Raw genomic sequence first — 22,502 nt, 5'->3', positions numbered from 1 at the left:
AGATTCCCTCCGAGATGACAAGTGTCCATTACATGGACCTGCATATGCTCCAGAACTGGATGTGACACCTCCAGAATTGATTTGAAGAGCTGTTTTAATGAATGAGCTTATTCACTACCATTGTTTAGCAATGCCACGCCAACACAATAAGTAAAATGCACTACTTCCTTTTTTTTTTATGCTCCATAACCAGTTTTGGAAACCTAGCATGATTTGACTTCACCCCTTGTTCTGGGACCTCATCTATAATCAAACATGTTACTTGGGCTCAATATTTTGAGAAATTTCTCCTTGAATTGGTGAACGTGCTAACTATGTGACAACTATACAAACAACACTCCAAAGCAGGCTAACTTTCTTTTGAACACAGATGAGCTTTTGAACTTGCCATGTGTTGTGAAGTAGGAAGATTTCTTTGTTCAACATCTATGCACTGGTTCTTCTCAACCAATCAGACTTTGGGACTGGGTTTTAGGACTGGGATGTGTGACTGAACAGAGTTGGCATAATATTATAGGAAGTTATTGTTTAGGCTAAGGATTATGGATATAGTAGGACTATATTTATTTGACAGGAATGCTGTTCCAGACAAAAGATACTGGGCTAGAAACAAAGTCACAGGTACCTGAAAGGAACCAAGTAAAGAAAAGTTTCATGTTTAATGTATTACCAAATCTGTTCATAGCAAAATCAGTTCATGGTTATGAAAGTGAATCCAAATATTTCTTTAAATGCTGTCAGGCCAGAGGACCTTTGAGCCAACAAGTGCAATTTTGTGATTCATCAGATTAATGCATCCAATTATGTTGTTAAAAGCACTTTAGATTGTATCATCAATATCCTTTTATTTTATAGTTTCCGTTTGTTTCCATGTAACTCTTTGTTTCTTAAGTTAAACATGGACTAGAGTTTTACATAATAAAATAATAGAGTTCACCTCCAGCCCCATTTTCCACAGCCATAGGCACGTTTGCACATGCCTAAATGAGCAACATATGATATGCACAGGTTGAGGGCGGGATTCGCTGCTGTGTGCAGCATGAAGCATAAACCCTGAAAGATTTACAAGATTCACACACTCATCAAACCAGTTGAGCACAATAGACATGTTGTAATCTCACAGGCGCCTTTCTAGATCTCCTGATAGCATTGGCTGCTTCATTCCTGAGCGTCGTGTAGAAATGGAGGGGATTGTAGAAGGCTGTCTGGGTTTTCTATACGATCTGCTGGTGGTAGTCTGTGTTGGGCTGCTGCTTCTGCGGGTTGCTGAGGGCCGGTCGGTGAGGCTAGTGCTGCTCGTGGTTTCAGGAGTGATGCTGAGCTACTTGGTTCATTCAAGTGTCCTTAAAGTGGGGCTTGTGAGTGTGCTGTGTAGTGTCATCCACTATGTAGGGAGAGAAGAGGTCATGTTGACAACCCAAAACAAGGCGGTACTGATCACAGGTAAGACACTGTCCTGTATGGTCCTGTCAGACTGTGCAAAACTGGCTAAATTCTGTCTTTGTGCATTTGTATATATTATGAATCTCAGCATATATTAATTGTCTTTCACTGATTTTGTTATTGTTTGAATTTCATGAAACCTCTCCATTTAGATTTTATTTTTTGTTATTATGACATACAAGCTTATTTCCTCCTGAAGTCCTAATCCTGTAATAAATAATTACATAAATCAATCTAATTTTTATGGTGTATATAGGTTTTGCTTTTGTATTATTATTCATTATAGTGATTCTGATTACTGAAAAAAAAACATTAATTTTATCAGCACTGACAGTATCTATCTATCTATCTATCTATCTATCTATCTATCTATCTATCTATCTATCTATCTATCTATCTATACACATTTTAATTTGAGAAAAAAAAAGATCAATCTGGGTATATATTACATCTGAAAAAAATATAATGCCTTTAGAGTGATAATAAAAGTAATTAAAGTGAGTAATACAGTTAAGCCTATTATGGTAATGAAAATATGATCTTTTCATTACAGTTATGAGAATTGGGGGTAAATGTTCTTAATTGTCATGAAAATAATGTCACTGTACACAAAATATTAATGGTCTTAAATTGTTTTTATGCAATGAAATGTGAACTTTTCACCCAGCAAATCAGTATTTCTCTGCCACCCTAGTGAACTTTGCACTGTGAACTTATCTCAGTAAGGTTAACAGCACTTCTTCCTGTAAGACCATAAATCACTGCTCCGTTCTTGTGATGACACTTAACACAGACTGGTTTCTGGTTTCTAACATGAACTGCTGCATTATTAGATACTTTCAATGACTTCAGACTGCAACAGCTGACCAAAATCAATGAAATTAGAATTGTAGCAGTGTGATTGTGTAAGGAACTGAGCTTGTGTTTGTCTCAGGTTGTGATTCAGGTTTTGGTCATGATCTGGCCAGGTTTTTGGACAGCGCGGGGATGAGGGTGTTTGCAGGGGTTCTGGATGAACTCAGTCCTGGAGCTCTGAAGCTGAAGAAAGATGCGTCTCAAAACCTCACTGTCCTACAGTTAGACATCACCAACAGCAGCCAGATCACACAGGCACATCAGTACATCCAGAGTCAAACAGGCAAAACAGGTAACAACAGAACTGATAAATATAGTGTTGGTATCTAATTTTATTAATTGTATTTCCTAAGGCAAGCATTTATGACAAGTACTCATGTGTTATGTAACTCACCCAAATTGTTTGCGCTTTGTCTAAACACAAAAAAGGTGAAAAAACATCACAGACTTGCATGGAAAGGGGGGATCTGACAATGACAAAAAAGGTGAAAAAACATCACAGACTTGCATGGAAAGGGGGGATCTGACCCATATTTAGAGACTAAAATCTCATAAAGACTTGAGATGGAGTCTAATGATTTAGAATGAATGAATAAATACCACTACAGACACTCAAAACATACTAAAAACCACGAAGAACACCTTAGCAACAGCATAACAACTACCTAGAACACCCTAGCAACCACTTGAAAACATCAACTGACATTCTAGAAACTGCACAGAACAGCAACTACCTAGAACAGTCCCTTGGCAACTGACCACATTGCAACCTCCTGTCCAGAACAGTAATATAGCAATTACCCAAAACACCCTAGCAACCACTTAGCAATGTCTTGGCAACCAAACAGAACACCTCTTAGTAACCACTTAGCAACATCTGAGCAACTGTCAAGAACACTCTAGCAACCACACAGCAACACACAGAACACCCACTTTGCAATATGTTAGCAACTATCCAGAACACTCAGGCAACAGCAGAGCATCTATTTAGAAAACGCTAGTAAACATCCAGAACACCCTAGTAACCACTTAGCAACAATACGGAACATTCTAGCAACCAAACTGCAACTTCCCAGAACACCCACCTGGCAATATCCCAGCAACTTTTCAGAACACTCAAGCAACATCTACTGTCTACTTTCCTAGTGACCACCTAAAACACTCGAGTAACCACTTAACAACAATCTAATAAAAAACATCTAAGTGACAGTATAGAAACCTCATAAAACACCCTAGCAATCATCTAGGACATTCTAGCAATCACACAGCAACTACCCACTCACATTGCAACTGAGCCGTAACAACCAACCAGGACACCTCAGTAACCACTTAACATCTGTGTGGCCATCAAGACCACTCTTGCAACTGTTCAGCACACCTACCTAGCAACTATCCATAACACACTATTAAGCACTTAGCAACTACTTCGAAAACCAAGAATACCCAAGCAATAACCAAGAATATCCAAGTAACCACTTAATGTCCTTATAACACATATAATAGCACAGAAACTGCATTAATATCACCCTGAACATCTTAGAAACTGCATAGCAACCACACGGAAATCCTAAAAAACAAGAACACCCTAACGACTGCATAGCAACCCCCAGAACACTCAAATTACATTTTGGGAACATCCTAGCAAATAAAAAAACATGCTCTTAGCAGATAACCACTTAAATACTTTGCTACATCCTAGCAACTATCTAAAACACCCTAGAAACCACATAGCGACAACCTAGCAACCACCCAGAACATCCTAGTAATTCAATTCAGTTCAATTCAAGTTTATTTGTATAGCGCTTTTTACGATACAAATCATTGCAAAGCAACTTTACAGAAAATTAAGTTTCTACAATATTTAGTAGTAGCTTATCAGTGGTGACTGTCAGTTTGTGTGTATACGGCAGAAATGTTCAGAAAAATCAATAAAAGACGTAAACAAACAGACGATTAACACTATTAACAGCAATTATGCAATCAAACTTAGAGCAAAATGTGGTAGTTCTGTATGTTGTCTCTGGGTTAGCATCATCTGAGGTCCTCTGAGGGGTTGGCATCATCTCTTATCAGGTGTTCTGGATCCAGACTGGAGCTTGTGTAAATCCTAGTTACCATGGGATGTAAATCCCTTGGCAAAGAAGAGAAACAAATAGAGACATAATTAGCATAGCTGCTGTTCCAGCCAAGTAAAATTAATTAGTTTAACCCAATCTAAAGAATAATAATGGGCATTTGATCAGATATAACTGCAGTCCAAAATTATAAGATGCATTATTTGAATGCTTGGCCCAAAAAGGTGTGTTTTTAATCTAGATTTAAACAGAGGAAGTGTGTCTGAACCCCGAACATTATCAGGAAGGCTATTTCAGAGTTTGGGAGCCAAATGCGAAAAAGCTCTACCTCCTTTAGTAGACTTTGCTATCCTAGGTACTATCAAAACTCCAGCGTTTTGTGACCTTAGGGAGCGTGATGGGTTGTAGCGTGGTAGAAGACTAGTTAGATACGCAGGAGCTAAACCATTAAGGGTCTTATAATTAAGTAATAATATTTTGTAACTGATACGGAACTTAATAGGTAGCCAGTGCAGAGACTGTAAAATTGGGGTAATATGATCATATTTTCTTGACCTGGTAAGGACTCTAGCCGCTGCATTTTGGACTACCTGTAGCTTGTTTATTGAGGATGCAGGACAACCACCTAGAAGTGCATTACAATAGTCCAGTCGAGTGTTCATGAATGCATGAACTAGCTTTTCTGCATCAGGAACAGGTAGCATGTTTCGTAGCTTGGCAATGTTTCTAAGATGGAAGAATGCTGTTTTTGTAACATGGGAAATATGATTTTCAAAAGACAAGTTACTGTCTAATATAACACCCAGATTTTTGACTGTAGAGGAAGTAACAGTACATCCGTCTAATTGCAAATTGTAATCTACGAGATTCTGTGTAATGTTTTCTGGTCCAATAAGTAATATCTCTGTCTTATCTGAATTTAATAGGAGAAAATTATTGGTCATCCAATCTTTTACATTTTTAACACACTCTGTTAGCTTAGATAATTCTGAAGTTTCACCTGGTCTTGTTGAGATATATAGTTGAATATCATCAGCATAACAGTGGAAACTAATCCCGTATTTTCTAATGATATTACCAAGGGGCAACATGTGTATTGAAAATAGCAGAGGACCTAGGACAGATCCTTGTGGCACTCCATAATTTACTGGTGATAAATGAGATGACTCCCCATTTAGATAAACAAAGTGGTAGCGATCGGACAGGTAGGATCTAAACCATCTTAAAGCCTGCCCTTGGATACCTGTATAGTTTTGTAATCTATCTATGAGTATGTCGTGATCTATGGTGTCAAACGCAGCGCTAAGATCAAGTAAAACTAGCAATGAGATGCAGCCTTGGTCTGATGCAAGAAGCAAGTCATTTGTGATTTTAACAAGTGCAGTTTCTGTGCTATGATGGGGCCTGAAACCCGACTGAAATTCTTCATAGAGATCATTTTTTTGCAGGAAGGAGCACAATTGAGCAGACACAACTTTTTCTAAAATTTTAGACATAAAGGGAAGATTTGAAATGGTTCTGTAATTTGCCAGTTCACTAGGATCTAGTTGTGGTTTCTTAATAAGAGGCTTAATAACCACCAGCTTGAATGGTTTTGGGACGTGACCTAAAGATAACGACGAGTTAATAATATTAAGAAGCGGTTTTTTCTGCTACAGGTAACAACTCTTTCAGTAATTTAGTGGGTGGATCTAATAAACATGTGTTGGTTTAGATGCAGTGATAAGTTTATTTAGCTCTTCCTGTCCTATAGTTGTAAAGCACTGCAGTTTATCTTTGGGTGCGATGGATAAAACTAAAGTATTAGATGCTGTGGAATCTACATTTGTTATTGTATTTCTGATGTTATCTATTTTATCAGTGAAGAAATTCATAAAGTCATTACTATTTAACTGTGAGGGAATATTTAGATCGGGTGGCGTCTGGTTATTTGTTAATCTAGCCACTGTGATAAATAAAAACCTTGGATTGTTTTGGTTGTTTTCTATGAGTTTGTGGATATGCTCGGCCCTGGCAGTTTTTAGAGCCTGTCTATAGCTGGACATACTGTTTTTCCACGCAATTCTAAAAACTTCCAAGTTCGTTTTTCTCCATTTGCGCTCAATACTACGAGTTTCTTTCTTGAGAGCGTGGGTATTACTGTTGTACCATTGCACAGTACGTTTTTCTCTAACCTTTTTCAATTTGATGGGGGCAACAGCTTCTAATCTATTAGAGAAGATAGTACCCATGTTGCCAGTCATTTTGTCTAGTTCATGCGTATTTATGGGTACACAGAGCAGTTGAGATAAATCAGGCAGGTTATTTGCGAATCGGTCTTTGGTGGCTGGAACAATAGTTCTGCCCGGACGATAACGCGAAGCTATATAGTTATTGTCATCAATACGCAAAATGCACGATACAAGGAAATGGTCAGTAACATCATCACTTTGAGGTACGATATCTATGTCAGTAAGATCGATTCCATGCGATATAATTAAATCTAGCGTATGATTAAAACGATGAGTGGGCCCGGTGACATTTTGCTTTACTCCAAAACAGTTAAATAAGTCAGTAAACGCAAGTCCTAATGCATCATTTGTATTATCAACGTGAATGTTAAAATCTCCGAAAATTAGCACTTTATCAGCGGTAACCAACAGGTCTGAGAGGAAATCTCCAAATTCTTTTAGGAATTCTGTATATGGCCCTGGTGGTCTATACACAGTAGCCAGAGAAAGAGATACAATAGATTTCTTTTACATATCTGACAGTGTAACATTAAGCATAAGTATTTCAAATGATTTAAACCTGTATCCTGTTTTCTGAGTAACATTGAGAATATCACTACATATTGTTACAACACCTCCCCCACGACCAGTCTGACGGGGCTCATGTTTATAACAGTAGTTTGGTGGAGTAGACTCATTTAGACCAATATAATCATTTGGTTTTAGCCAGGTTTCAGTCAAGCAGAGTACATTAAAACTATTATCTGTGATCATTTCATTTACAATAACTGCTTTGGGTGTGAGTGATCTAATGTTTATGAGCCCAAACTTTAAAAATTTTGTTTTTGTTCATTTATTTTACGTTTTTCTGGTTTAATCAAGATAAGATTTTTTCTAGATCCTACATTAAATTTATATTTTGACCTCACTATTCAGGGAACAGACACAGTCTTAATAGATTGGACAGCGCAAGTACTTCTATCATTTAAGGGTAGAACAAAAGCCATCATAGCAGTTATTTGAGAATTGGCTTACTAGTCAAATGGAGCGTAGAGTCCTGGAGATGTTGTCCGACAGGAGTTCTGCTCCGACTCTGCTGGGGTGCAGTCCATCAGCGCGAAAAAGCCTAGGTCGCTCCCAGAAAAGATTCCAATTATTAACAAAGAGCAGTTTCTGTTCTTTACACCATGACAATAACCATTCATTTAGAGCAAAAAGTCTACTGAACCTTTCGTGTCCTCGTCGATACGTGGGCAGTGGTCCTGACACGATGATCGTCGCCGCGGGCGTTGTGCTGCGAACCGTCTCGATCAGGCTCCTGAAGCTCCTGAAGTAACAGCTCAACAACATCCTAATAATACCTAGAACACTCTAGCTAGTGACTGCATAGCAACCACCTGGAACACCTTTGAAACCACATAGCAACCATGCAGAAATCCAAAAACCACCAAGAACACCCAAGCGACTGTATAGCAAAGAACATCCTAGCAACTGCATAACAACCATCAAAACACCCAAGCGACTACAAAACAACATCCAAACAACTGCCCAGAACACCCACTAAACAACTAACCACTCAACTACATCCTAGTAACTATCCAGAAAACCCTAGCCACCACATAGCAACTACTCAGAAACCCTAGCAACCTAGAGAAACAAGCAATAACCTAGAGCACATGGTAACCATTTCACAATGACCCAATAACACCTAGACACCCTAGTAACTCCACAGCAACCACGCAGAACACTTAAAAACCCCATAACAATCAAAACAGTAATCCTAAAAACCCTAGCGACTGCATAGCAATCACAAAGAGCACCCCAGTGATTGCAAAGCAACTTCCCAGAGCACTCAAGCGACCTTTTTAAAAAAACATTATAGCAACTATCTAGAACAACCTAGCAACCGCATAGTAGATCAGAATGCCAAAGAAACTGCATAGCAACCACCCAAAATATCCCAGTAATGCCCCATCACACGAACAACCCATTACACCCAAGAAACCGCGTAGCCACAGGCTACACACCACTCAAACCACAACACCACAGCAACCACATACAGTAGCAATGCCCTGGCAACCTCTCACATAATAACGTTTTCTAACACTCATGAAGAAATGTTACTGTTTAAAGTTTAGTTGTATGCATACAGACCAGTGCATTGATGTTATTTTTCTTTTGTGACTCATCTCTTGTGGACAGGACTCTGGGCACTTGTGAACAATGCCGGAGTGCTGGGATACGTGTGCGATGGAGAAATTCTGCCAATTAAAATGTATAAAAAATGCTTAGATGTGAATTTTATTGGTAGTGTGGAGATAACACAAGTCTTTCTGCCTCAAATACGACAATCAAAAGGACGACTCATCAGTATATCCAGTATGGCAGGTAAACTTTTTTGTAAACATGCATTTTTCGTAGACCTCAGGTACTTAATAGTCTCTTACCAAACATATATCCTAATCCCATTAAGTAGTATAAAAATCCCAATAAGCACTAACAGATTTGAAATCAATCATTGGTTTCCTTCAGGAGAAGTTCCACTTCCTGGATTCGCAGGATATGGGGCATCTAAAGCAGCGCTGATCTCATTCAATGGAGCGATTAGACAGGAACTCTCACGCTGGGGAGTCAAAGTCATCGTCATTCAACCTGGAGCTTTCAAAACAAGTGAGAATAAAGGCCCTTTCACACCAAGAACAATAACTATAATGATGACCATTAGCGTCCACACCAACACTGCGTGCATGCTCAAACTCTGAAAACCGAGTGGAATCCAATTTTTTTATCATTCTCAAGCTGGGAAAAAAATTGTTCAGAAAGTTATTCCAATATCGTTCCCATATTGTTATAGCTATTGTATAGACTTCCAGATTCGCTCAGAATTACAACGATTATAAACACTTTGTGGTTATTGTTATCGTCCTTGATGTGAGCAGCCCATAAGAAAGCAAGTCAATGAACAAAAAACTGATTTTTAATCAAATATTTAATATATATATATTTTTTAATGTAACACTATGAAAGGTGCATTCAGTAGTTTTCTAGCTAGCATTAACATCACTGCTATCTATCGACACTGAACAGCATGATCGTCTCTAAGGTTTATGCAAATTACACCAATAATGAGTTTTAAGCTGCTTCCGAAACCACATGCTCTCTGGGTTTAGTACAATTGTACTAAAAATGGATAAGTTTTACATACAATGTTGTCTAAACAATCCCCATTCACACGGATTTGTGAAAAGGATTAAAACCTCTTCAGTATTATGCATGCCAGGCCAGTAGTTGGCGATGTCACATTAGGCAGTCGTGGCCTAATGGTTAGAAAGTCAGACTTGTAACCCGAGTCGACCTTGTAACTATGGATGGGCATTTCAAACAAAAATAATATTTGATGATTGCTAGGTATTAATAGATTGTTATTCGAGAATCGCACCCCTCCCCCACGTGTATGCCACCACATCAGCACCGAAAACATGGGGATTTTTTTAGACAATAATCGCACAGCCTATCCGATATTCTAGAATTAAATCAACTAATTGAATATTCGAACATCGTGACCCATCCCTACTTGTAACCCAAAGGTAGCGGGTTCGAGTCTCAGGTCCTGCAGGCAGGGGCATCAGACTGGGGGTAAAACCAGTACTGATTACTAGGGCCCCAAAGGAAGAGAGGGCCCTTGAAAAGTCTGGAATATATTTTATTTTACCTGGATATTTTCATGGGGGCCCATCAGGACTGCCTATGCATAGGGCCCGGGATCTTGTGCAACGCCCCTGCCTGCAGGAATTGTATGTGAGAAGTTGATGACCAGCGCTCTCTTCCACCCTCAATACCATGACTGAGGTGAGACCCTTGAGCAAGAACCGAACCCCCAACTGCTCCTCGGGCACCACAGCAATATGGCTGCCCACTGCTCCAGGTGTGTGTTCACTACTGTGTGTGTGTGCACTTGGATGGGTTAAATGCAGAGCACTAATTGCAAGTATGGGATGCCATACTTGGCTTCACGTCACTTTCACCTGCACAATTTTTTTTTTGTCAGCAACCAATAAGCGTTAAGATTCTACCCGACGCTTACCGAAATGTGTTGATTCAGCATGGCAGCAAAATACATTGACGGGGGTGACCTGCACCATACATAACTAAAACTTTTTTTTTTTAAATAGAATACCATGAGTACAGTCTTAATCTCAGGTAAACATTTACTAATAATAATATATATATTTTTTTAAATAAATAAATAATCATAAAACTTTATTTAGGAACTACTATATGCACCTTTAAAGGAATAGTCCACCCATCAATGAATATTCCGTCAGTATTTATTCATGTTTAGTGCTATTATATTCAAATATTTTGAACTTTTTAAACTGTAAATATATATATATATATATATATTTATATATATATATATATATATTGTATATATATATATATATATATATATATAAATAAATTTTTTCTTTTATTTTTGAAGTGAAATATTTTGAACTTTTTAAACTGTAATTTTGTCAACAAAAATCCATTTTCCAGATATTTTGGGCAGCAGAGAGCAATGGAATAGCGCTCAGGAGGACATCCTCAGCGGTTTGGCTCAGGAGGTGAAGGCGTCTTATGGAGAAGAATACATCCGCTCAATGCAGCAGCGGCTGGTCAACATGTCTTCAGCATCAAGCTCAGACACGGGGCCGTTTCTGGAGGCTTTAAAGCATGCCATACTGTCCCCGAGACCAAAGCCCTTCTACTACCCCGGGGCTTCGGCGTGGGCTCTTCCATTACTCTACAGACACAGTCCCACCTCACTGTCTGACAAAATCTTCTCACAAATCTTTATGAGCAGTGATGCCCAGCCAGCAGAACTCTTGAATTCTTGAGTTGTGACTCTCTTTACTGATACTAATGGACTTGCACACTTAACATTTACACACCTACCTCATTTGACTTTCTGAGGACAATTCAGGTGAGCAAATACCACAGCATCAGCGGTCATTTTACAGTCTAGCATCAAGGTACAGTCACATTTATCATTGTTCTGCAAATTTTCACGGGCGAAAGATTTTCCCTACGTAGATTTCGCAAGAGGTTCAACCCACATTGACCAACAGAAAGCTGCTAGGTTTGAAAATGACTGCATTGCTATATTATTTACAATATTCTTGGCTGTGAAATAATCGCCAGAATTTCACTAATATGGCTTAATGGTTTTAAAGCCATCATTGAAATCTCAGCCATTTTTAAAGCATTGGTCATCACATCCAGGTCAGGTTTTATTTAATTTTTTTTTAGGATGGTACATTTAATTGTGAAAAAAAAAAAAAAAAAAATTATACATAAGGTCTTGTTCAAACAAATCCATAAAACATTTGACCTTTTCCATGAAATGTTGGTCTTTTAAAAATGTCATTAAACATAAAAATAAAAGAAAAATCAAAAAAAAAAAAAAAAAAAAAAAAAAGTCCATTGCATAAAAAATAAATATATACATGGTAGATGTGTGAATAAAACGTCTCAGTCCTGAGGTTTCAGAAATGCCCTTTTGGGTTGATTATCAGCAACATTGCAGTTGACGTCTTCTTCACTCTTAGTAACTGTGGAGCGATTTCGTTTCTTGGCAAACTTTTTTCTCATGCTCTCAACCATACTTTCATATCTGAAAGAAAAAGCAAATAGCAATCAATGTCCTTCCCTCCCGTACAATGACATCACTTTGAGATCATTTCCTCTCTCACCTTCTAGCCATCTCTTCATCTGTGATATCGGTTTCCATTCTGCTCACATTGCCGTCCTCATCGTCATCCTCTTCCTCTTTGTGTGTGTTCATTAGTAACATTAATTTCTACAAGAGATCGAGTTTGCTGATAAATAAAATGTTCAGTGCACAATCATGACATTAATTTGATAAGACAGTTCTGAAAGAAACATTATCACAACATGAGCAAATATATCATATTCCAGGTCGCAAATCTGTGTTTCTGATATGATAAAAATGAACAAAACATTTTATGAGACATTTATGAGCAAGAACATAAAATTAGTTCTTGCTTAACCCCAATTCACATTTTCAAATCATGCTCGAATAACATAACACAATATAATGAAGAACAATGCTTTTTTTATTATTATTATTAATTTTGAAAATAAATAAATAAATGGAAGCAAACTTGTGGTCTCACATTTCATAAAAGTTTATAAAAAAGTACCTCAACTTCAGGATTGAAGCCTCTGAATGACATTCTGCCAAAAACCAAATCCTCACAGGGAGCGTAACTTCTCTCCTCAATGATATGGTTTCTGCTCAAATGAAAAGTTCCCAGTTATATATTTTTTTAAATAAGTAATGCATGACAAAATTTACAAGATGCAATTAACATCAAATATGTAGGCTTATAAGCTATTCTGTCACTTAAGTCACATGAAATGTGTCACTGCATTACAAAAAATACAAATGTCCTCCAGAAACAGGTGATTTGTTAGTGGATATGAAATCAGATACTAATTCACAATTATGAGATTAAAAAGTCAAAATTAAGACAAATCATTATGACAAAGTAGAAACTGTCAATCATTTTGCCATTTTAGTCAACTTTGATTTTTTACATCATAATCATTATAACTTTGTCATAGTTTTGACTTTCTAACTCAAACACGACTTAGTATCTAATAATTTCAATATTTATTTTCATGTCATAATTTCGCCTTCTGTCGTATTTACATCTATTTGTCAAAAGCCCCTTTCACACTGCACGCTGGTCCCGGAAAATCACCGGCAGTGTGAATGAACCACAGTCAAACGATCCCGGGACACATTATCCGTGTATTTTCCAGAATTTCTGTGTGAAAGAGGCTATAGTATAGACCTTTATCTCATAAACATGAGATAAAGGTCTACTATACTATAAACATGAGATAAATTTGTCAAAATTACGACCATTTTTATGATCATAATTAACCCCTCCCAAAAAAATGTATTCTTTTGTGGCGGAAATGGGCTTCCATAGATATGTGTTACATCACACAATGCCTAGACATGATGTGTCCAAATATAGTTTTCTGAGGACACGATGTCAGTCAGGTCTCACTCTTTGGCCTTGAGCTCAGGAAGGTCCAGGAACCAGTGCTCATCACTGATGATCCTCTTCTCCTCCTCGTCCAGCTGCTTCTTCAGCTCTGCATCCAAGCCTCTCTGCATGAACTGCAGACAGAAAGCGGGCATCACACACATCATCGCCTGATCCACAACACTCTGCTTTCAGCAAAGCGTGACACTCAAATCAACACAACAGGACGCAACTCAAACGTTAAAACGTCAAAAGTCCACCACTAAATGACTTCCCTGTTCGGACATCCACACGTATCAGAGCTGATTGTGATGTCTGCGAGAGTCACAGCTTACCTTCATCCGCAGGACATTTTTGGACAGTTTCGCCGCACCGTCCTTCGCCATTGTAGACAAGAGCTAAACTACGCGTTTTAATGTGAATGAACTGATATAGAGAGCTCTTCTTTCAGTTATATGGACCACATGGGCAGCATGACTGCATGTAGCACAAGAAGCTAAAGTAAATACCTGTCCGCATGAAGTCTGCGCATGCGCTGTCGCAACATGTGCAAGGCTCGATGAGTCGCACAACAAAAATCGACCAGTTTCATATTTTATGTTACAAATTTAGCAATACTGTATTTATTTAATAACAGTTAAACAATTTTAAGTGTATTGTAATTTAATAAAGTATTATTTACTACTTTTTATTTATATTTAATGTTTTTTTTTTACACTTATTGATTACTCACGTCTGATGAGCTACATTAACCCTCTGTGATGCGATGGGGGCAACACACGAAGTGATTCCTGTATTTCGTCGCGACGCGTAGTTACATTTTTGAGGAGGTGCGCGTCAGGGTACGGCGAAGGGTACGACGTATGGTACACGTCAATTTTTGCAGTTGCCCGACGCAGAAGTATAAATTGGCCTTAACGATTTATTTCTGCAGTTTCGGTAAATTAGATATTGTGTACAAATCGCCTCCGTTACGCAGTTAAATGCTGACATACTGTATGTCGAAAACAATGGAATTATAATGTATTTTCTAACTGGGGATTTTCATTAATAGTGGCATGAGTTATATTATTTTAGTTATTATATTTGTTTTTATAATAATAATTCTAACAAAAGTATTGCTTTCATTCAAATATCAATATACCGGTATAGTAATCAATGTATAGTTTATTTTATTTTTTCTCATTACCACTTCTATCACAGTGGTGTTTGTTTGTTTGTTTGTTTATTTAACCAAACAAAAATTACTATGGTGCCATCATGTTTTTGGTCATGTACCATAGTAATACCATAGTACCTTGAAGTACAATATAAACAGTGTGGGGTGAAATGCATAGCTAAGTAATTAATTCTAATTTAATTACATTTCCCTTGGAAAAAAAAAAGTAAAGTAAGGGATTACTCCTAATTTTTCTGTAATTTAATTAAAGCTACTTCTGATGTAATTGCAATAAATACTGTATAAGCTATAAAACAATTCTATATTAAACAATAGTGGATTTAACATCTAAGGTAAAAAATATATATATATATATATGTTTTTAATGTAAATTTCTCAGTTTAAATACTGTGGTCAGATCAAGAATAATGTATGAAATTTGCACAAATAAAAGGTATTGTAATGCAATTCTTTTGAGAGAAAGTAATTAGTACAGTAATCTATTTAAATTGTTGAATGTAATAAGTAGCTTGTAATTCATTACTTTTTTAGAGTAATTTTAATGTAAATACCTTGGTACATAAATGTGGTATTTATATTGAATATATCCGAGTTCCATAAATATTCAGTTTTTTACAGGAAACCTCTATCACAAACTTCTATCACTGGAGGAGACGAGGAAAAGGGGGCCAGCGGGCCCCAGTGGGTCTGATTAAGTGCGCTTGGATAAAACGGACCACTGGCCTGTCATGAGGAAGAAAGGGAGGTCCAAGTATCCCAGCTGTAAAGAAATCGTCCGAATGAACTGCAGCTAGTGTGACATACACCTGTGCATCACATCAGAAATAAACTGCTTCCTGGAGCTTCATAAGATGATTTTGGAGTTGGACAGACAACATGCAGAAATGTTTTTTTTTTTTCTGAGAAGAATTTCATACATGTAATTAAGTTCTAATTCTAATTAAAAAAAAAAAAAAAAGTTTGCACATCTGTTTTTGTTTGAAGTTTTGTTTAAACCCCTCTCACAGTTCTTTGAGTATTATGTATGTATGGTACCATACAGTAATAGACAAGGCAGTTATTGTGCCCAAGCATAAGTATGTCATGATTTAATGAAAGACTGTTTTGGAGATTTAAAAAAAAGAAATCTGTTTAAAACAACAACAACAACAACAAAAAAACATATTAAATATATGGTTTAGCTCCTGCGTACCTAACTAGTCTTCTACCACGCTACAATCCATCACGCTCCCTAAGGTCACAAAACACTGGACTTTTGGTAGTACCTAGGATAGCAAAGTCCACTAAAGGAGGTAGAGCTTTTTCGCATTTGGCTCCCAAACTCTGGAATAGCCTTCCTGATAATGTTCAGGGTTTCAGACCACACTTCCTCTGTTTAAATCTAGATTAAAAACACACCTCTTTGGCCAAGCATTCAAATAATGCATCTCATAATTTTGGACTGCAGTTATATCTGATCAAATGCGCATTATTATTCTTTAGCTTGGGTTAAACTAATTAATTTTAATTGGCTGGAACAGCAGCTATGCTAATTATGTCTCTATTTGTTTCTCTGTTTTGATTTACACAAGCTCCAGTCTGGATCCAGAACACCTGAGAAGAGATGATGCCAGCCCCTCAGAGGACCTCAGATGATGCTAACCCAGAGACAACATACAGAACTACTACATTTTGCTATAAGTTGCAAATTGCATAATTGCTGTTAATAGTGTTAATCGTCTGTTTGTTTACGTCTTTTATTGATTTTTCCGAACATTTCTGCTGTATGCACATAAACTGACAGTCATCACTGATAAGCTACTACTAAATATTGTAGAAACTTAATTTTTAAAGTTGCTTTGTAATGATTTGTATTGTAAAAAGTGCTATACAAATAAACTTGAATTGAACTGAATTGAATATATATTGATATTGATGGACAAATCATTATTTGGGGGCTCGTCCGGGATTTGAACTCCAGGATTTTTCATTCCCAAAGTGAGAATCATACCAATTCACTCAGTGTGAGTTTGTAGGATGCTGTGTTCTGCAAAAGTGTAAATATATCACAATAACAATAACAAAGAGCATCAGGGAATTACATTTTTAAGAATTCTGAGAATCTCTGTGGTTCAAAGTTTCCATATAAGAGCATTTGGTGTGAAAACTGCTAAGTCTGCTTGAAACATTGTTATTTTATGTATTTTTATATTGTTTGTTTATATTATTATTTTAATAATATTATTTTTTATATATATTTTTAGTTTTAATTTTAATTTTAGTTTGTTTGAGTAATTTTATGTGCTTTTGTCTTTTTCATTATTATTATTTTTTAATATATATATTTCTATTTTCCAATTTATCTTTATTTCAATTTAGTTTTAGTGATCATAGTAGCCTACTTTCTTTCTGGTCCAAGTCAAAAGATCCCACACCAACTCTCTGTGAAATTCTGAGCTCTGTAAGGTAAATCTGTGAGGATTTTCATTTGTTTGCATTTTCTTTCAGGTGAGAACCATTAGTCCCATCACATAGAACAACTGAAGTTTGATATTTTGGATTGATCAAACAATGATTATAGTTAACAACTAAATAGCTGTTGTCTCTGATTATACAAACTCTTGTACCACCAGTTCTTTAAGGGACATCTCTGACACCTGCCCATTTGGCGAATCTTGCATTCTGGTCAGCTCATCCTGTAACTGGGCCACAGACAGCCCAAGACTGTAACCCAAATCAACAAGAGCCTCCAGCAGGGGCCCTTGATACTGCCGGACCTCGTAGCGTCTTACCGTGGGCAGAGCTCTTCTGCCAGTTTGAAAAGCTGCGTCAAAGTCTTCTAGATCCCTCTGGCACACCAGTATGGCACACAGGGTTGGTACCACCAAAGTAGGGTTGTGAGAAGACAATTTTTCCTGAAGTACCAACACCTTCTGGAGGCCCTCAAGGGCCCGGGAAAAGCGCCCCCCACGCAGGAGGTCATATGCAGCTTTTAATTCCTTATGAGTGAAGAACGCTAGGAACGCTTGTGATTTTCGGACAAAACGGAGGGAGTAGAGCTGAGTAAGATAGTCTCTGAGGGCTACGCGCCGCTCGGCGATGTTCTCCTCTGAGAAGTTGCCCCTAATTTTCTTCCTGGGCATCACAATGTCCTCCATTTCCTCGCTGAAGTCCAGCAGGAGCTCCTGATGAAGGTGGAGGAAGTCTGAGTAGCGTCGCTCGATAGCTACACGCTCACAGTCGTAACTGCCTGAGCGGATCACCACAACCTGGTACACCTGAAGGACAGAAATGAGCTGTGAAGGTAGGAATAATTTGGAGGAGACAAGAAGCATTGCAGGATGTGTCATGTCTGGTAAAGACGTGCACAGCCAACAGTTTTCGATTCCCAGAACACTGCCATAATGGACATCCTAAAGCAGGGGTGCCCAATCCTGTTCCTGGAGATCTGCCTCCTGCAAAGTTCAGCTCCAATCCTGATCGAACACATCTGAACCAGAAGCACCTGATAATTACAGACAGGTTTGTTGGATCAGGGTTAGAACTGAACTCTGCAGGAACGGGATATGTCACCCCTGTTCTAAAACAATGTTGGGATACTCGAAATTGGACTCGATTCTGAGTCCAGGACTAGGATTTTCATGGTTTTTGGTCTTGTCCTGAAGCATTTGGATTCTGCCTTTGATTCAAACTGAGTCAAGTCAGTTATATAAAAACGTAGATTGGTCTGTTTTGAAACCAAAAACTAAGACTGATTACCCCTTGGCTAACTGCTAGTAGACTAGTTCTTAAGACACAATCTTAACATAAAGGCTCTCTCTGGTCTCTATAAAACACTGCCCTAAAGTTATTTTTTGGTTAGCCAGAAAAGTTTTCAGTAATGGAAATTGAACCTCCCCTAATGTTAATTTATATGTTTATAAAAGGTAAAAATAGATAAATCCTAACATTAGCTGAACGCTCTGTGTTTTCTGGGTGGTGACCATCCTTTCTCCAGACAAGTAAACAAGTAAATGTTACATTCTTTAACTGTAAAGTGAAAAGGGAAACGGCAAAAAAAAAATATGAGGGCTTGGTGACGTCATACAAAAAGGAACGTCATTTCAGAGGGAAAGCAAGTTATTATATTTTGGTGAAAGATTATGGAATAATGGGAAAATGAATTAGTTGGATAAAAATAGAAAGTAGAGTTTGACTTAATGTTTATATATTCACTATAAGCTTTGACATACCACATATTTTGTGATTGTTTGGTCGATGATTCGCGCGGCGGGGATGTCAAACAGCAGTTTAACGCTTCTGAACTCCTGCTTAACGGCTCTCCAGTGCTGCTGCAGTTCTGCTGTGGTCAGGCAGGAGGCGCTAAAACCCACCTCAGCCTCTTCAGCTGGGAGAATACATGAAGTGAGCACTAATGCCATCAGATTCTGCTCTCATAGTGTCAGTTACAATTTAAGGATTGACTTAAACTGACCATTACTGGATGAAATCTCCCGCTGTGGAGACGAATGTTCAGAAGCTGAGGAAAGCTCTTCTTTAGCATCCACTGCCTTGGTGTCGTGTGCTTCTGGTTCTTCCTCCATAACAATGCACTCTATCTTAGCTTTCTGTAAATGAGTTTCACCACAATTCACCTAGAGTCAACATTCCAGATAATATTTTGGTACAAGGCTGTTGTACAAAAACACACAAAAAGATCACTTTCTGACCTCAATACATTTTTGGGATGAAGAAAAATTGATTATGAATCGTCCTGAAAATGCAATAAACCATGGATTCTACAAAATATGCCTCTGAAGATACTAATTTAAGCCAATTTAATGGCATTTCTTGCATTTATTTGCAAAGTTCATTACAATCACATATTACTTGTCATCTAGTAAATTTACTTTAATATTTATTACTTTATGGCTCCCTCAGTCAAAGTCAGCCCTTAACATACCCGCTATGATTATACAATTACTGTACATGACTAAACTTATGCATATCTCTGTAGATAGAGGGAGTGGCTCAACTTACCCCACTGACTCATCTTAGCATCTTGATAAGCTGTTAAAAAATAAAAGAAAACAATGGTGATTATGGAACTTGGTGTTTCCTGTAAAAATGTTACTTCTCTTTGAGCACAAGCAGACAAGCCTGAGTATAGGAAAATAACAGCTTCTACAACAGTTCTTTCTAATGGAGAAAAATGAAATAAAATAAAAAATGTTAGCAAAACCCAAAATTGCACAACATCACTCGTATCCCATTCAGTGAAAGGTAAAAGGGCACACTTGCCCAGGGAGTACAACTATAATTAAACCTCTAAAGGAAATTAATTTGATGTTTTGCAGATAACAGAAGGAAGATATAACGCATGAAAATCTGACCTCGCTCAAGTCACGTGGTATTAAATATCACCTACAAGCACAACACACTGAAAATATAAAGAAAATACTGACTCACCTGTGCATATAAAAAATCCAGTAATCAGCTGAAACTAAATATGATGCTGTGAAAACTTTAGCTTTGTTGGATTTCTAGACGCGAACACGTTCACGTTTCTGTTTTTCATGTAGGCTGAGCTAAACTTTGTTCATGAGGAAGTGAAACTTGAAAGAGGGAGTGTCATTTTTCCTCACATTGCATATTCTACCCATTATCATTAGTTTACACGCAGTTACTCTACACTCTATAGTGAAACAATGACAGCCACTCCATCTTCTGCCCCGGAACAAGCTGAAGTCTTTATGGCTGGATTCACTGTGCTGGAAACATTACAGAGATACTGCTCCATCAGAGCAGGTATGGCTCTAATGTGTGAATAAAGATCCCAATGTGTGTCAATGAAATATTCCTCACACCGCTACACAACCAGCTCCTATAAGCAGCTGCTGAGTGTATGTTTGATGGTAAGTGATTGTATTATGTATTTATCCAATAGAGGGTGCTGTACAGTTAAACTACATGGCAGACTCTTCTGACAGTGATCTATACAGTAGTCTAATCATAGAATACATATAAATTAGCAACTGAAAGATAACATTATGGAGTTGTAATTTGTTTGTTAATTGATTAATTTAATTGGTTAATTATTTGTTAATTGAAATAAATCTGAAATAAAATACAATGTATGATGAATAAGAGAATGAAAACTAGAAATGCTGCTTTTGGCATATATATATATTATAAATAAAATAAGTTGACAGACTAAAATGACTAAAATTAAACTGAAATATAAATTAGAACTGAGTAGAAATATAAAAATAAAATAAAAAACAAATAAATAGACAGAAGCACATAAACGCTTAAAGCTTAAACTACAATTAAAATGAAAACTCAAAATATCAAAATAAATGCTAATTCTAAATATTAATAAATACTACTACAATACCACTGTATATAAATAGTATTAAAATAAATGAACAAACTATGAAAATAAAATGTATGTGTGTCTGTATTAATTTGGGGTCAAAGGCTATTTTATAGAGACTGCTATGCATTAAGTGAGTTTGACTCAGTTAAACTTACACTTAGGCCTGGTTTAACAGACAGGGCTTAGATCAAGCCAATATTAGGCCATAGCTCAAATAGAACATTTAAGTAGCTTTTATAAACGTGACTTAGATAAAGACACTACTGATCATCATCATAAAAAAAAAAAACACACACACATATTTAAAAAAAAACAATTGAAATTTCCTTCAATCAAAAAAATCATACACACACATTATTAGTCTAGGACTACAGGCTTAAGCCTTGTCTGTGAATCCAGTACACAGTTGCATAAACTTAGCCTCTATGTTAAGACAGTGTCTTAAGAACTAGTCTGACCAACTAGCAGCTAACCAAGGGTTAATTAGTCTTTTATTTTGGATTTTACTTAGACTAATCTAAATTTTTATCTAACCAAATATTCAAAATATTGACCAGTCTCAAAGAAAAAAATTATATGCCTAACTTTTAAGACTAGTCTAAATTAAGTTAATTCTATCAATCTAATGAACAAGTTTGGTTTGGGTAATGTGTATTTCCATCTTGTGCAAGACTCATGCTGCTACTTTAACTTCTTCAGTAGCAGTGGACATTTTATCTATATACAGATCAGATTGGTTTAAAATGCATGTGTTTCAACAGTATTTTTTTTTATCAAAATAAGAGTTAGCTGAGCATATAAATTCCACAGAAATCACCAAATATGGGAAAATTATCCAAGAGTCTTGCCACCTCAGTTTCACAACTGGTTTTTATGAGTGTGCACTTTCATATAATTTTTTGTTGTACACTGTAATTCATATAAAAAGGATGAGAAAAGTTAAGATCATACAAAAAAAAAAAAAAAAAAAAAAAAAATTATGAATTGTTGTGAGACTTTCCTTGCCACGTTAATCACTGTATGCATTGTGGTTACTGTAAAAAAACCAGCACATTTTACCTTGTAAAACTCATGATGGTTGGAGTAAACAGAATACGATACCCAGTTCTATTCCGACAACAGGACAAATGCAGACACAATGTTCTACACAATGCTCAAGCTATAGCAGAAATAAAAACGGACCTCACATATGACACAACAACAGTCACATCTGGAGCAGACACAATGTTCTAGCTATTGCTCAGGTGTGAACGGGCCTTAAATGTGTGCACACATCTTTGTATAGAAGTAAAAATACTGTACATCACCAAAGTGAAGCTAGTTCTAAAACACCTTCTA

General features: G+C 37.0%; 3 protein-coding genes across 4 annotated transcripts; 1 reads left to right on the top strand and 2 right to left on the bottom strand.

The window, feature by feature from the left end:
- Positions 1 to 111: 111 nt before the first annotated feature.
- On the top strand, positions 112 to 12,000 carry LOC109101603 (estradiol 17-beta-dehydrogenase 2-like). The gene is made up of 5 exons (XM_019114976.2): positions 112 to 1,443; positions 2,378 to 2,590; positions 8,786 to 8,971; positions 9,116 to 9,253; positions 11,123 to 12,000. The coding sequence occupies exons 1-5, from the start codon at positions 1,182 to 1,184 to the stop codon at positions 11,461 to 11,463; spliced, it is 1,140 nt and encodes a 379-aa protein (XP_018970521.2). The 5' UTR covers positions 112 to 1,181; the 3' UTR covers positions 11,464 to 12,000.
- mphosph6 (M-phase phosphoprotein 6) lies at positions 11,821 to 14,180 on the bottom strand. The gene is made up of 5 exons (XM_019114977.2): positions 13,983 to 14,180; positions 13,669 to 13,781; positions 12,790 to 12,880; positions 12,319 to 12,425; positions 11,821 to 12,239 (listed from the first exon to the last, which is right to left on the bottom strand). The coding sequence occupies exons 1-5, from the start codon at positions 14,031 to 14,033 to the stop codon at positions 12,098 to 12,100; spliced, it is 504 nt and encodes a 167-aa protein (XP_018970522.1). The 5' UTR covers positions 14,034 to 14,180; the 3' UTR covers positions 11,821 to 12,097.
- Positions 14,181 to 16,665: 2,485 nt separating this feature from the next.
- On the bottom strand, positions 16,666 to 20,379 carry snx20 (sorting nexin 20). 2 transcript variants are annotated; one of them, XM_042715779.1, is made up of 5 exons: positions 20,255 to 20,379; positions 19,826 to 19,855; positions 19,281 to 19,440; positions 19,039 to 19,193; positions 16,666 to 18,084 (listed from the first exon to the last, which is right to left on the bottom strand). In XM_042715779.1, exons 3-5 carry the CDS (start codon positions 19,387 to 19,389, stop codon positions 17,416 to 17,418), a joined length of 933 nt encoding a protein of 310 aa, XP_042571713.1. In that variant the 5' UTR covers positions 19,390 to 19,440; positions 19,826 to 19,855; positions 20,255 to 20,379; the 3' UTR covers positions 16,666 to 17,415. The 2 variants fall into 2 exon arrangements, with proteins under 2 accessions (XP_042571713.1, XP_042571712.1); XM_042715778.1 differs by having other exon boundaries at positions 19,281 to 19,413.
- Positions 20,380 to 22,502: the final 2,123 nt, after the last annotated feature.

This window comes from Cyprinus carpio, chromosome A25, assembly GCF_018340385.1.
Source record: "Cyprinus carpio isolate SPL01 chromosome A25, ASM1834038v1, whole genome shotgun sequence".
NCBI lineage: Eukaryota > Metazoa > Chordata > Actinopteri > Cypriniformes > Cyprinidae > Cyprinus > Cyprinus carpio.
Note: the sequence above shows the minus strand (reverse complement) of the source record. Positions and strands in the feature narration are given on the sequence as shown.

Coding starts and splice junctions, on each gene's coding strand:
- snx20 (XM_042715779.1), bottom strand. CDS start 19,389: ATGGAGGAAGAACCAGAAGCACACGACACCAAGGCAGTGGATGCTAAA. Junction 19,194..19,280: donor GGAGATTTCATCCAGTAATG/GTCAGTTTAAGT, acceptor GTATTCTCCCAG/CTGAAGAGGCTGAGGTGGGT. Junction 18,085..19,038: donor AAACAATCACAAAATATGTG/GTATGTCAAAGC, acceptor TCTGTCCTTCAG/GTGTACCAGGTTGTGGTGAT.
- mphosph6 (XM_019114977.2), bottom strand. CDS start 14,033: ATGGCGAAGGACGGTGCGGCGAAACTGTCCAAAAATGTCCTGCGGATG. Junction 12,426..12,789: donor GCTTCAATCCTGAAGTTGAG/GTACTTTTTTAT, acceptor GATCTCTTGTAG/AAATTAATGTTACTAATGAA. Junction 12,240..12,318: donor GATGAAGAGATGGCTAGAAG/GTGAGAGAGGAA, acceptor TTTTTCTTTCAG/ATATGAAAGTATGGTTGAGA.
- LOC109101603 (XM_019114976.2), top strand. CDS start 1,182: ATGGAGGGGATTGTAGAAGGCTGTCTGGGTTTTCTATACGATCTGCTG. Junction 1,444..2,377: donor CAAGGCGGTACTGATCACAG/GTAAGACACTGT, acceptor TGTTTGTCTCAG/GTTGTGATTCAGGTTTTGGT. Junction 8,972..9,115: donor CAGTATATCCAGTATGGCAG/GTAAACTTTTTT, acceptor GGTTTCCTTCAG/GAGAAGTTCCACTTCCTGGA.